This window comes from Stigmatopora argus, chromosome 15 (assembly GCF_051989625.1).
Source record: "Stigmatopora argus isolate UIUO_Sarg chromosome 15, RoL_Sarg_1.0, whole genome shotgun sequence".
In the NCBI taxonomy this organism is placed as follows: Eukaryota; Metazoa; Chordata; class Actinopteri; order Syngnathiformes; family Syngnathidae; genus Stigmatopora; species Stigmatopora argus.
The window spans coordinates 9,981,363-9,997,558 of NC_135401.1; the positions used below are offsets into that span (position 1 = coordinate 9,981,363).

Sequence of the window (16,196 nt, forward strand, 5' to 3'; positions counted from 1 at the left end):
CACATGCACAAATCTAAACTCTAAATGGCCCCAAACCAGAATCAGCAAAAAAAACATTTTCTAAAGAGGCCATAGGTCTCACTTTGTGCTCGTAAGAGGAAAAATTGTGCGACAGAATCATTCGTGCCGCAATGTTAGAAATGTGAAGCTGTGGGATTTGCTGCCCTAAACAATAATGTAAATTCAATGAAGAACCTTAAAATCCATCCATAAATTATCAGTCGCTTATCTTTACAACAGTTGCGGGGGTGCAGGAGTTGATTTCAACCAACAATAGGCAGTAGGCAAAGTACACTCTGAATTGGGTGCCAGGCAATTGCAGAGCACTCATGGACATAGTAGGCAAGTAACTGCTGATACATCATCACTCCATGATTTTCTATTTGTACCACCCATGCCATGCAGATGACCCAAGTAAACAAGTTTATTCTTCTATCATGCCTACGATAAACAGTGAGCCACAAGCACGCATCTCTCCGTGTGAGAGGAATGTTGGTGAGAAAGAGATTTGCAGTTTTAACTCCTCCAGCAGTGCAAAATGCTAATCCTTCCGGCACCATAAAATTGCTCAAACCTGGTCAAACATGCCTACCCAACGAGCTCAATTCATAAGTCCAGACTTGCGCTGACAGCGAAAATATTGCCTTTTGATGTCTTTTTTTCTTTTTCAAAATTTGCCCATTTGGGAGAGTGGCAGTTTGAAGCGGTGTTTGCATTTGGTTGCCAAGTAGTAGTAGTCCAAATCATACTGCCTCTCACCCATAACTGTTATGAGAACAAAAGCTAGGGGAAATATTGGTGAATAACTAATGAATGCAATCTAAAAATGGGGCTAATGTCCCGTTTTTGGCTCTCATGCAAACTACACTAACTAAACTACCATGCATTAAAATGATGATTTTTTGACAGAAAACAACCAAATTAGGTTTTTTTTATTATTTTAAATTTAGTTTCTGCACATGCACAGCCACATGGAGGAAGGCCGAGGGGCCATAATAGCCGACGCATATGCACGAGGCCGCCCAGTGGAGTTATGAGCCAGAAAAGATTAGTGTCCTGTGACGCTGGGAACAGAATGGCTTTTGTTTCCTTCAGCGTAATGAGCTCAAGGGGGCACATCACACCAATCAACACACCAGACGTTATCACATTATACTATCCACGCACACACAACCACCTGTTTTGTTCATGCTGTATACCTGTTATTTTCAACTGATAAAGTTTCTCATTTAAAATGGCAATGTTGCCCCTTGATTGTCCTAGAAAATAACACTGCCCCACAACATTAGGTATACCTACACACGCCATTCAAACGAAGAACGGAACCAAATATTCTGCCTTAAAATCAGCTTCAATTCATAATTCTTAGTTGGTTATTAATTTGATTATCATTTACAGTGCTATCCAACCTACTAAGAGATTTTTGATATTTTTCTTCTCCATGTAGTAAACCTAAACCTTAAAAATACTATTTTAAATGGATATTGACATGCTCTATGTAACTTAGATTTTGCATATGTTTTATCTATGATACTACCTACCAAAATTCCATTTATTCTAAAACAAAACCTTACATTTAATATATAAATGCATATGCATATTAAAGTTATTGTTTGAGACCAAATACTCCTTATCAAATTATATGAATTTTATATAAACTGCAAACTAAATAAAATTTGCAACAGCACCCAAATATCTGAGCTTACGAAAATGATGGACATTGTTGACATTTAATCATCACATGGTAGACTTTCACTCTGCAAAAAAACGCAATAAGGAAGCCAACTGTACTAGTTTTTTTCAAGTACCAACATCCATATAATTATAATCTTTAAAGAAAATAAGTGGTATTAATTGTCCACCTTTTTAGCCTTGGATGTAACAAAATTATGCTTGTATTGTCATTGAAATCATCAGAGTTTCTTAATGGGGCAGTTACCTCATAATGACAGGATGGACAGCAATTTCAAGGTATATGGGAAAGATTCAAAATGATTATCAAAATAGAATATACCAGTCCACAATAAAAAAAAAAAATACTCGTTTTATCAAATAACAGAGTAGTGTGGTGGCCATGCAAAAATCTTGTCTTGTTCTTACAGCCAATAAAATGATGCTGCAAAATGATAGGACCAATTTTACCTGTTGAATCTGGCATCACTATAATAGTATATTATATTTTTGGGTGGACTGCGTAATTCTAATGAAGACGTGAAAGGCATCTTATAGAGATCCCAACCCAAAAACTGAAAAACAATCTTCACTGTAGTAGTTAGTACCCTAAAACAACTTAAAGTACATTACATCAGACAAATAATATTTCAGTGATGTACTGTATGGTTCCTAATTCTTTTGTGTGTACCACGCAAATTATTTACTATAAAATATTAAGACCAGATAAATTACAAATGGCATACTAAATCTTAACAGAGCTGGACATTTTTTTGTTCAGTCATCTACATATTTACATAGTTACGACGTTAATTGATTAATATTAGTCTATGCTGTTGAGAACACAGTAGAGTTCTCCACTACTCCACACTAAAATTTCCATTCATTATATTTTGTTTCTTCTTTCTTCTTTCATTAAGATAAAACAAATGTTCCTACAATATAATTTCTTTCCAACATATTTTGTTTCTCATTTCTCATCTCATTAAAATGAAACGAAATTTCCCTCAGGCGTTATCACTGATTTAGGACCAGCGGAGTCACTTTGCCTCATAATTGAATTGAAGTTACCTAAGAAAATAACTGCAAAAATGTAAGGTGGTCCTCAGCAAAATAATGATTATCAGTTACCAATCATCTTCTGAATTAAATTCTGACACCAGGAGAGACAGAATCCTTCCTGCAATTTAATGATTGAATCGAATGATTTGATTGTATGTAGCCACTTAAAGATGTCATCATTCTTCTAAAACAGAAATCAAATCTTCTAAAATGCTTTCTTACCTTTAACTTGCCTGGCTTGGATGCCAAGCAGACACCAAAAAAATAAAAATAGTCCAAATTTAAAAAGCATTGTGGGTTAATTTCCAAGATGGTACATATCCAGGATGTCTTTTCTTGGAGCTCGTCTACATGTGTCCTCGTCAGTGCCGTTCAATTTGTCGTCTAAGTACCTGGGTGCCGCGGTCGGATCCTAGTGGCTGAAGCAGGCGGCTTCATGGATGGACGAACTGGGAGCGAAGGAGGGAAAGAGCAAAGACGGGCTGGGACACGTTCGGGATCTCGGCCGGAGCTCAGGCCTCTTCCCGTCCAAGTGGCAACAGTGATGAGGTTAAGACAGCAAATTCCTTTTAGGGTCTAATCTCTTTACCTTCTTCTCGCAGCTCGTAATCTCCCACGTGGCTGCCCGGCCTCATCCTGTTAGCCACCTTCTGGACACCAGGGAACCCTATCGGCTGAACAAACGTTTGAGTCGCTTCCAAACAACCTGCTCCGTTTTCCTGCCCACTCCGCTTTGGCCTGCACGTTCCCCTAGTTCTGCAGAGACAACTGTGCAGTAATGTGGCACAGAGGGCCTCTATTTATGTGTGCCAACAATGAGTTTTTTTCTACTCATTATGCAACCCAACATGTTGCTTGGAAGCCTGTGTGGGTCCAAGGTATTCAATAGCAGGAAGTTTGGATGATGCCAGTTTGAACAGTGTTCAACTAGAATCAACTTGTCGTTATGCTTCCATCTTCTGCAACTGCTTGATTTTTATTTTACTCATCTAGAAGCATATTTTACTGTATTAGCTGTTGATACTGTCATTGTTGTTCTTTTGCAGACACATAACACAGCACTAGAGCATAGAACCGTTCTTTCATTATATGTGAACATCACGCACACTGATCGTGACGTCTAAAATCCACTGCATGAAACAGACTAGCTATCTCCATCCTATTTCAATAATAAGTGCCTCAAGCATCAAAAAGTGTCCGACAATGGAGAGGAACATTGTTTTTTTAAAGATTATTATTGTATTGATGTTTCTATTTTTTATTGTGTTTTCCGTAATACGGTTTGGTAGTACAGCAGTGGTCTTTTAGAAAGCACTGAGTTTTATTGATTCTTGCTATCCCCATCCATATATAGAGATCAAGCAGTTATTGCTTCCACAGTCTCCTTTCTCTCAATCTGCCCTCAATTGCTGGTTTTGGTTCTATTGTCTTTTTTTAATTGCTTTTTATCTCTGTCTGACTCATACTTAAGTATGCGCTAGCAGGTGATATTTCTACTGTCATGGTTTGTTGTTTGTTTACACATTTCACGTTGTTCTTTTATACAAAGGCATATTTTCAGATAAAGCCATTGATTCATTTTCTGCATTGTTTTCCCTTACAAGATTCACAAGGGGTGCTGAAACTATCCTAGCCAACTGTGGGCATTAGATGTAAGGAAAGGAAAGACGGGCTGGGACTGAATTGAACAATCACACTCATACATAATGACAATTTAGAGTGATCAACCATCCTACTTTGCATTTATGGGGCATGTAGGAGAAAACGGAAATACCCAGGGAAAACCCACAGAGGGACGGGGAGAACATGCAAACTCCATATGGAAAAATCAAAAACCCACACTTATTGAACCCTCGAACTGCAAACTGCGAGGCGGACGCGCTGACCACTCATTTTCCGTGCAGTCCAAGAAATTGTAAATTCAAAATATCATTTCTGCTTTTGTCAGTTGTCAGTTAAAAAGACTCGGAAAGCCTCTATTCGGTTTCAACAGCATATTTGAAGGCTTTGCATGTCACAAGCAAAATTACAAACAACTATGTCAACCATCAATTAACTCTAGATGCGACTTTGGCAGGGTAGCAGAAACGTGTTGGCATGTGGCCTCAATTGTTGTTGGGGCGTATCAGGGCGGGAAGTCTCCGTATGGCAAGTCTCCACCCTCAACTCCTTCTGTGAACAGGATAAGCCGCTCATGTAAGTTGCTAACAAATTGCTGCTGTAAATAAGCCTCTTCAAGACCAACCTAATCCCTCCTGCCTCTTTTCTGACACACAAATCTCAATTTGGAACCAGTGAGGGCTGAGGCGTGACACACTGTGAAGCAATATTTAATAGCTGCAGTGGTGTTTGGTTGCTGTTGCGCACGTGCATGAGGCGTGTGCATGCATGTTTTATTATATTTGTAATAGATTTGGTTGTGTATCCATCCATTTTCTCCAGAGCTTGTTGTCATTAGGGTCGCAGGCGAGCTGGAACATATTTAAGGTGACTTTGGGTGACAGGCGGGGTGTACATTATACTGTTTCCCAGCCAATCTGAGCGGCTTATAAGACAAAAATAATCATGTTCTTTGAAATTCATTCCTACAATATATTAGAATATAGTTACCGAATTTGCATTCTTTTACCAATTGATTTGAATGTTGCAATTCAAACCCAGAATCTTTCGGGTAAAGCAAAAATGCTGTCAATCTATTTGACAGCACTTAAAACGGCCCCAAAAATGTCAACAAATAAAATAACTAAAAAGGTAAATTTATACTTGTGGCGCATTCATCTACTTGTTTTTACTGTATGCAAAATGCTTTAACAGGTGTTACCTCACATTCACCCATTCACATACACATTCGCAAACCAATGGTGCTGCTGCCAACCCACGTCATTGAATTCTCTATCCAGGGCCTGGCTGCATCAAAATAGAATGTGTCCTCTGCACAAATGTACAAGGGATCACGAGCCAAAAAATGGTTGAGGAAAACCGGGAAGATAGGCGGTGACATGAACCACCTACTACGTTTAGAGATGCTCTTTTTACCCTCATGTAGACGGCCTTTCTGACCCCTCTTTTGAACCATCTGTCGTCTCCCAAGAGAGTTTGCACATTTTTGTCCTCAAAAGAATGTTCCTACACATAGCAGAGCCTTCACTTGAGGATGTAGCCTCTGCTGTGCCATGCACATAGTGAGTTTATAATAAATTCATTAAGATTCATTTATAGCAAATTGATCATTAAAACAAATATTTTGGACCAATTTCTATTCTCATGGTAGAGCTTAATACCTATCCGTCCATACCTAATATCCTGATCTATAGCCATAAAGGGTTTACCCTACTATATTTTCAAGGCCATGATGTTTCTAAAGTTTTGGAATACGGTTAAAAAAAATCCCTGGAAGTCAGATGTTGCTGCATTTCTTGCTCAGCCTTACTTCAGTCGGCTCTTTAAGGACATGAAAGTGAGCGTCATCCCACAGGATTAGGGTCAGTGTCAAGATGAAGTCAAAGATGAGGATTACCAATGTTGACTCAGCCCACGGGTTTAACGTGCAAACGTGATGCACCTACTTTGTTGTTGTTTGTCATTCAATCAACTGCGCATGAGCACAACCCAATTGTGCTACTGTCAAGCCCTGGACTGGGTTTGTGTGTGGGTATGCATATTACACATCTCCATGTTACAGGGGCCGGGACCAGATGGGTGTAGCGATGGCAGGTGTCGTCATTCCTTCACCTGCCTATTAAAGCCACCCAGATCTCCACCATATGGCTGAATCATCTTTCACAGTTCACTGTCACTCCCCTCTCACAAGCTTAACTATTCAATTTGTTCATGTGATGACTGACCTGTTGCTTGTCCGCAGGATCTCGCCTCCGCATCTCGTCTTGTACCTTCACCCAGGCTCACCTCGCTGCAGATGCCACGGCCTTCGAAACCTGGCTACTGTCATGAGGCTCAACCTCATAAACTATTGCCACCATCACAAGCTGTCTCGATAGCCTGTTTTGGGGCCGTCCGCCCACACCTGTAACAAGTGCATTCATTCAGACAAGAGTGACTCTCAACCACAAATTTTATGCCGACAAGCATGACCTTCGCATACAGGATGATGGCTTGAATCATCGTGCCATTAACGAGGTCACTTTAAATTATGCAGCTGGGGAAAGGAGCACTTGCCATCTGTCAGGAGGACTTATTTCAGCGATGCAAATGCATCTATTTGCTATTGTTCGCTCAGTGCTTACACCCCTCATCCTTAGTTTTACATTCGGATTTCATTCGATTTGTTCTGCTTTATTTACCCCGCGGGAGAAATTGTCTATCTACTTAAAAGCACGGTACTGATTGCACTCATTTCCTCTCACTGTGACCAACTGGGACCTGTTGTAGGCAGGCAAGATTGATAATGGTATGCCTTCTAGCAGTTTGGTGGTAGTTTGCGTGATGGATTTCCTTTTATTTGTTTCTGAAGTAACAATATAGAAATGCTTGTGGTACACATTTAATCGAATTCCATTTAATTTATCGAAGTTGCACAGTGGAATACTGCCTGCTTCTCCATTGTTTGGTAGAAAGAAAAGATAAGAACTAGTATATTAATGACCATCTGAATTATGATCGCCTAAATCACATATATCAAAGTGGCGGCCCGGGGGCCAAATCTGGTCCACCGCATCATTTTGTGTGGCCCGGGAAAGTAAATCATGAGTGCCAACGTTCTGTTTTAGGATCAATTTAAAATGAAGAGTATAGATGTATATTACATTTTCTGATTTTCCCCCTGTTAAATCAATGATTGTAATTTTTTAATCATTTTTTTCTGTGTTTTTAGTTCAAAAATCATTTTGTAAAATCTAAAAATATATTTTAAAAAAGCTAAAATAAACATTGTTTTAGAAATAAAAAAAACCTGAATATTCAGGGCTTTTAATTCAGTTCTTTTAGTCCATTTATTTAAAAATCTAAATATTATATCTAAAATGGTCCAGCCCACATGAAATCGAGTTGACGTTAACGCGGCCCGCGAACCAACCCGAGTCTTACACCCTTGGCCTAAATAATCTAAGTATGCAAGTAACGAATTTCATTGAACTATGATAACGGAGAAAATCATGTTATAAAATAAAAACAATACACTGCCTATAGGCGCACCTTTGTGTTACAAACCTGCCACACGTGGACAGCACAAAATCGCTAATGAACTCCAGCTCTATTATCCACTGTTTTACGACAATGAGAGTGTCTTCAAATATGTAGCATAAAAATGCCAAGAATGAAACCTCGGCTACTTTATGGTACTTTGTACATGAGGTTTGTCCTAATTCTTTGTAATCAGTGATGAAGATCTGCTCAAGAGAGCAGTAGTTGTTTGATTAATTGCTGCCGAAGTGGTAGGGCCTGGCCCATCCTGGCCTGTAGCCTGGTAAGTTAATGATAAGCATCAAACGTGGCAGCATGTATCAATGGATAACTATCAGGAAGTGGGAGGCAATTACATAAATGTCTTACGAACGCTTCTGCTCGCCTGTTTCTCTCCTGGAAAGCCACAAGCAAGTGAAGTGATTTGAGTGACTTGCTTTAGCTTCTCTTTCAGCATGTTTTCACTCTATATTTATTTTTGAAAAGAAACTATTATGGTAATGTTGAACTCTGGAATTTTGGACCCAAGCAGAATGGCAAACCATGTCTGGTGGCTCATGATGAGATTTTTTTTTGGGAACAGTTATACTGAGGGTAGACATTCTTTTCCCAAAAATTCATTATTTGTTAACTCTTGGTTGTAAAAAAAAAAAACTAGGAAACATACACATGCTCTGCTTTAGTAAACTGCCTAAATATGGATCCCTGTTATTATGTGCCAAAGGGACGTGTAAACACAACCAACAAATTATTGTTTAGTAATTTCTTTAAATTAGTTTTCATTATTTTAATTACAACACATTTTACACACTTAGCATGATATACGTAGCATACGGGAACTTTGAAAAACCTAAACATTTAAATAAAAAGAGACACAGCAAAGAAGACTAAAAAATAATTCCTGAATAATAATAATGATTAATCTAGTTACAGTTACAGATAAGATTTCTATGGATCTAAAGCCTAAACTGAAAAATCGTAATTGCGAAAACGGATCCCACCAGTCAAAACTGCCAAATATAGCGTGAATACTGATTGTAGCATCATCACAATTTGCTCGAAAATAACAATCTGAGCCTACTGAACTGAAAACAAAGCTAATGACCTTAGCATGACCTATTCTCTTAAATGAATGACAACAGGTGGATGCACGAGTCCAGTCTTTGCTAACTTTGATTGGAAGAGAGACAAAGAATATTCAAATGAGGCCCAATTATCACTTTGTGTGCCCCCCCTCAAAGAGACCACCATCAAGGGGTGGGTTTGGACTGACGCATGCAATTGGAATGGATGGCAAACATTTGGAAGCATGTACTGGGAGATTTGTTTGCCTGGCAACCATAATTAAGACAGATGGACAATTATGTCAACACAGCGTACTTACAGCGTGTGTTGCATGGAAGAAAAAAAACTGAGAGCCGCTCAAGCAAAATCAAATCAAAACAGCATCAAGTCAAGAGATCCATTTTAAAATATGTGAATCGAAAAAGAAAAGCAACATGCAAACACATGATGAGACAATCAGATAAGATACTATTGTATTGAGCCCAAAAAATGAGATGAAATACTAAAGTTGTCATCCCTAGGACATGGGGGCGGGGATAACTCCTGAAGAAGCTCTGATTAAGACGCTTCGATAACGAGATGCTTACGAGAAAATTGGTGGCTCGAGGGTGTTTCTCGTAGCCTGAATGTACCTCACGCGAGGATTCATATCCAGCACTGCTTATAATAAAAGAGCACAGGTGGGATGAAATGCTCATGTCTTTGGCCCTGGAGGGTTTCCCGCAACAATCTAAGAAGGAAGTAGAAGAGGGGGCAGCGGTGTGCAGGTAGAGCGAAGATGGAGCCATGAATCGTGCAATTCAATGTGTAATATCCCCATGGGCAGGGTTCATTTCATCATGCAGCACAAGGGAATAAAGCAAAACTGATTTGTGAAGCGATGATAAGAAGCAAGTGAAGGACAGTGGCCCAATGGAGGAGGGAAACCTGGACAAGCAGGCTGTTGTGAAAGGGAGGCAGACTCATAAAAGTCGGTGGGGAGGATGGAAAAAGTAATGAAATGGAGCAGGAACGTATGCCACAGGAAGCTGAGCAAGAAGTCAAAGTAAGTGGCAGCACAGCGAAGGGGAACATGAGGATTTCCAGCTCCACCACTGCGACATATTCACTCTATCATTGATTGGAATACTGTCAATCAGGAGTGTGAAACTCATTTGTCGTGAGCCGTGTCGTAGTTACGGTTGTATTCAGAGAGCTGATACGTCTGCCAACAAGGCTACCAAAATGAATCGACTAATGGATTGACAGACTTTCTGATAGTCAATAAATCATCTTAAGACATTAAAATGTGTCCAATATATTTGAATCTTTTCTTTTTTTAAATTTAAAAGCAAAAACACTAAATATATTATTTTTTCTATTTATCCATTTGTTTACATTGAACAATAAAAAATAAAACTTTCAGTTGTACTTCATTTTTCAATATTTAGATCCTTAACAAATCTTTGGATTTAAAAAAATTAAACTAAAGATTCAGATTTTAACATGACAAAGCTCTCTTTAATAGCTACTTCTCTGTACGACAATTTTTTAGTGGCATATTTGGATGTTACAATACGTGAAAGTGGAATACTTTCACATGATGTTTGTCCTTGACTGCACTGTTTGGAGAATGGATTCTGTCCCAAAATCATTTCCGATCCTCATCCAACTTTCAGCTATTACTCATTCACATGAACGAAAGTCCTTATTTTTCATGCTTTTAGCAACCCTTTCATGGCTCACACATCCAGCATGCATCCATCAATCTAAATGATTTTCTCTAAACTCTCCAAGTCTCGAATCCTTTGTCATACTGTGAGCGTGAGTTGTTTTATTGTAACCATGACAACTAGCTCCTAAAAGCTAAGCACACACAAAGAGAACCTTGAATAAGAAGTGCAAGGGAATAATGCTCCATATGATCCACGAGGAGAAAACAGTGCACATTTTAATCAAACGTGACAAGATTGAAGATCCAGTGAAAGATCAGGGCTGAATATGGTGCGTCGTAGGTAAAACACCCCCCAAAGCTTTCAAAATACCAAACCTGTGTTAAAGCATCTGACATAAGCACCACAGCAAATGCATGTTGACAAGAAGCTACAGGCTTGGAGGCCAATGAATAGCGCACCGAATTAGGCCCATGTCAAGCAAATTTCATGCTAATATTCTCTGTGACATTTTATGTTGTTATTGCATGTGAAATTGACAAATTACAAACATGTCTACCGAGTTCCCGTCTCAATGGACCTTCTTATGCTTAATATTGAAAGGTTAATAGACAATATGTAAATGGGGCCCCAAGGTAGAGGGAAAACCCTCATTGATATTCCTGCAGGTTCTTCACCAAGCGCAAAACCACATGTGTGATGTTTTGTTTTGATCTTTTTCCACAATCGCCATCGCATGTACAAATAGTACATGCCATAATTGGGTACAGAGTAAGAAGGTATAATGATGTCGCAGCAAGTACGTCTGCCTGAGCATTATTCCCTCATTTAAACTTTCAGTAACTTTATCTAAATGTATTCTTCGTTGTGTGAGAAAGGGCAAAGCAGACCTTTGTTCTTGACGCGCTGTCGTCCGTGTTGCGTGAAGAGTCTACACTGTGCATTTTTAAGCAGTTCAGGATGAAACTGTGAGCTTGACCCCTATGTGGAGCAGCAGTCAGTAGCAGAAAAGAACAATAAGGACATTTCATTGTTTGTCTTGTCTCTAATAGTCTTGTCTCTAATATATTCTTTTTTTCCCCTAAAAGTACCAGCAAAGTAATAGGTTGAAACATCTGCAATGCACGTCGTTTCTTGTTGCTTTTTGTAAGAAAAGGAAATATTGAAAGAACATATGTACATACCTTCATTCATCTTCTATGCAGTTTATCCTCACAAATGCTGCAGGGGTACTGGAGCCTATCCCAAAATTGTTTAATGAGTGCATGACTGGGCTAGCAATTAAATATTTGATCATAGGCAAAACAGCCAATCAAAAATGCTAGCTAGACAGCTTAACTTTCTTTTGTTTTGAGTCATTTTAGCTACCTAATTGTGTATAGGTTACATGCACATAACTGAATTGAATGATGTTATGTTCAATTAAAATATTTTTTTCAATATTGATTAAGTTCAAATTAATTGATTAAAGTTTATGGCTAAATTCATCCAGGCAAAACTTCCTCCTTCCTCTCAAGATGGCCATTGAGACTACCACTCCAAAGTTATCTAAGTAGGTAATCTTGTGGCATAAGGTTTTTAGGTGTGTGAGTGGTCGTTAACAGCAGTGCAATGCAGCTGTGAGCGTTTGCAATTCAGTGTGAGTGCCAATGAAAACACAAGCAGTGGGTCAATGAAGGTGTGTCATGTTTATCCTTTCCCTTATTATTGGACTCCTTTATGGCAAGCCGCATACAGAGTGTCCAATCACATGATTCTCTCAAGCAGATTACTACATATATTGGCTTCATGGATGACAAGTAGCACTAACATGATGCACCAGGGGTCTTCGAAAAGGACCTTTAGAGCATAGCTGTGCATTGAAGCGTGCCCTGCATGCACATGAGTTATAATAAGCTTTGAGGGTGTTATCCATCATGCATGTTACTTTGTGCTGTAGCAACACTAAATAGCAGAGAATTGATTATTGCCTCTGACAATTCATATTGAACTATTGATTATGATTCATTTTTTGCAGCAAGAGTTTAAGTGTAGAAATGAGTTCATCAATCATGTGATTATGGACGAGTTCAAACAGATTGAATCCAGTGCCATTAAATGATGATATTGATGATGAAAGTTATAGTTTGACAGCCTCAATTCATTCAGGCTTCTTCCATTTATGGTTTGGTTAATTGATAACCTGATGACTCATTCCCCACACCTCAAGGTCAATTGTTCTCACCTTTGTGGTATAATTTATATATATAGTAATTGGGCCCGTGTGCTTCCAATTTCTAGTGATGAATGCCAATAGGCCTTCCTGCCGCCACCATCAAGTAGAACTATAAAGCTGTTAACCAAAACTGCATTGAGGAGAGAGATGGTTTATGGCTCCATTATCCATGTGTTGTGCGTCGCTGACCATTAACACGGCGGCGTCCTTCACTCCATGCAAAGCAGCAAGGCAGCACGTTGTGCTATTAGGAAGGACGTACTGCAATTAATGTATTTGTTCTAGCGATGCAATCCTCTCATGTCAACAGAGGGCTTGTTTGCAGGGCCTGCAGATGACAGTCCTAGTCAAAGGAGAAATTATTTGGATAGACAAAATCATCTCTAGTTTGTTAAACAGGAGCAATTGCCTGCATATTGATGTGCTACATGACTTTTATTTCTGCATAGAAGACTGCATGCATTACGTTGCACGGGACAAGGGCTCATGAGTGCTAAAATGTTGAATCAAATGCAGTTAAATCAATGTTATAGTAGTATAGTATTATATAGTATAGTATTCAGGATTTATTGTCAATTTGACTTGTAAATTGTAAGCATCAATTCAAAGAGTTTTTTAGAGCCTCTCCCCTCATTACAAGCAGAATTAAAAAAATAAAAACTAGAAGGTATAAGTTAAAGGCTAGTCCTCTAAATTATTAAATAAAATCCAATTTCATCTCATTTTCTGAACTGCTTTATCCTCATTAGGGTCACAGGGGTTGCTGGAGCCAATCCCAGCTGTCTCCATGCCAGAGGCAGGGGACACACTGAAGCTGTGGCCAGCCAACCGCAGGGCACAAGGAAATGGACAACCATGCACACTCACAGCCATGCCTAGGGGCAATTTAGAGTGTCCAATCAGCCTACCATGCAGGTTTTTGGAATGTGGGAGGAAAACAGAGTACCCAGAGGAATCCCACACAGGCCCAGGGAGAACATGCAAACTCCACACAGACGGACATGACCTGGATTTGAACCCAGGACCCCAGAGCTGCAGGACCGACGTGCTAACCACTCGCGCCACCAGGCCGCCTCGGTGAAATAAAATGCTCAAAAAACCCCTGTATAAATTCAGTTGATATTTTCCAACTGTTAAATTGGTAAAAATATAAAATAGGAATATGAATATTGGAAAGAAACACTATTTTTTTTTTCATTTTCTCCATCTTAGGTTTTCCTTGTCGTTTGAATGAATGGTGTTTTCGATGGAGTAAACTCCGGTGTTGAAGTGAGCCGCAGGCTTCAATGAAACCTGCCTCTGATGCGACTCTTCTAATATTATTGCATTATACCAACTTCAAGGCAAGCCGGATAAAGTCCATAGATTTTCTTGCAAAATGGATGACCTCTTTTCATTTTGATTGAATATCTGCATATAATTATCATTTTTACTTCACCTGAAGCATTTATTCTCACTAAATCCCTTATAATAAATTCCAAAATAGATGTATTCTACTGCATGAATGTTTTTTTAAATAAATGGGATAAGAAGGCAATATAATTATATTTTTAAAAAACGTATTTTTTGCAAAACAACCTACCAAAGGAAACTATATTCTTGCACTACAATTGGCAAACTGCAATTCAGCAGTAGGGGTTGCCTCCATAAGTGGAAATACAATCTATACTTTCTTTTTGGGGCTCAGATGCGCCTCAGTGCTTGCTTTTTACAGGCTCAAAAGCTGTTCTCACATTGGCACACCTAGCTGGAGAAGTAAAAATAACAAATCAATAGTATTCACAATAGCTATTCTGAAGTCAAACAACCAAACAAAATAGTGCCTCCTTTAGAAAACAATTCCTTTGTGCCTTGTATTTTAAGTGATATTCCCCAATTGAAAAGAAAATGCTGAGCTGTTTCAAGTATAATTGTGTACTTCATAAATGTATATAGTAGTAATATACTGTATATGAACATAATGTAAAGCATCTAAAGGTCTGGGCATCATGATTAATGATTCTTGGCCACCATGAGCAGGATAATTACGACTGGATTTAGATGCAAACAAAGAACAACAGCTTTATTTTTCTTGAAAGACTCAGTAAATTACGGGCATACTACAAATTTTTCATAGAGGATAAATAAGACATGCTTGTCAAAATTTATTTATTATCTCTCCTAATGCGTTATTGTTCCGCCATTTGTGCGTACACATCTTTTGTTTAAACGGCAATTAACTAACGTTATCAGATAGCTTGCTAATGTGATTTTCTATTACATGAGAGCATCGAGGTAGTCAAACGAGCCCAATTTAGAGGAAGGAATCTTGTTAGATAAATTGAACGTGACTTAAAGCCACTATTTCCAGGAAATGAGCATCCAATAAGAGCAAGATATTTTATCATTGTTGTTACTCTTATAGTTGATAAATGTGTGTATTCCAAATTATACACCTTTTCTCATTATCTCATCAATACACATTATAACATGCACCTGTGCTCGAGTCTATTTATATGCGTGTGGGTAATACTGACATCACAAAATGGTTGCGCCCGTGAGTGGTTTCTTTTTTGTTGTTGTTTAATCATTATTTTGTCCATTTTCAAAGATAGTATATGTAAAATATCCAAATTGCTCATTTAAATAACTTTGAGCAATTGTCTTGTATAAGAATATAATTTTTGCTCTGCGTTGTGTTTGACATTGTGTTGTTTAGTTTGATGGTAATTTTCAAACCAATGAAACCTGTTTTTGAAAAATATTTATCATTTTTCAAATTGTTTCTTACCGTGAAGAGAAGTCTATTAGAGTTTATGATCTCCTTACATCTCTCCTATTGTTATGTATCTTGTAAAACCTACGACTTGGATCATTCGTATCTCAGGCCATCTCCAGAATAAAAATCTGCTATTGTGAACATTATTATTTACACTTGAAGACACAGCTCACATGTGTGAATTTTGGCACTCTCCAGAGAAGTTTCTTTTATAATTTCATATTACAAAACCTACATTTATGTATATGTGTAATTAGTATTAAATTACATATTTCTGTGTGAGTATTAAGGAAATCCCTGAAGATGGTGTTACAAATAGCAGCATCTGTCAGCTCATACTAGGGGATTTGTTAATTCACAACGAGCCTTGTGGAAAAAAATCGTTAACAGTCAAATGACATTCACTTATGCATGTCATGGGCATCTTATTTTCTGAAAGGGTGTTGTGACCTACAATGGCTTCCTGTTGTCCACCAGTGACTGAATGGATCTGCAAAATATAAAGTAATGGTACAATGTCACATGGAACTTGGTCTATTAATCATTATGCACAAAAATGTAAAAGAAAATGCATTGTGTTTGCTGGTGATCCAAGATGAGATGCACAACACCTTATGGGAAAAAGTCAAAGAAA

The 16,196-nt window shown here is 38.4% G+C and overlaps 1 protein-coding gene across 3 annotated transcripts in view; it reads right to left on the reverse strand.

The window, feature by feature from the left end:
* impg1b (interphotoreceptor matrix proteoglycan 1b) overlaps positions 1-12,151 on the reverse strand; it is a 33,459-nt gene extending 21,308 nt beyond the window's left edge. Inside the window, exons 1-2 of one of the 3 annotated variants that reach the window (XM_077620706.1) lie at positions 11,774-12,151; positions 11,480-11,570 (exon numbers count right to left, since the gene is read on the reverse strand). In XM_077620706.1, the coding sequence (XP_077476832.1) occupies positions 11,480-11,570; positions 11,774-11,779 (97 nt within the window). In that variant the 5' untranslated portion in view covers positions 11,780-12,151. Of the gene's footprint in view, positions 1-2,955; positions 3,490-11,479; positions 11,571-11,773 lie in introns of those variants that run through there. The other 2 variants (XM_077620707.1, XM_077620708.1) reach the window with 2 other exon arrangements.
* Between the last annotated feature and the right edge of the window lie 4,045 nt (positions 12,152-16,196).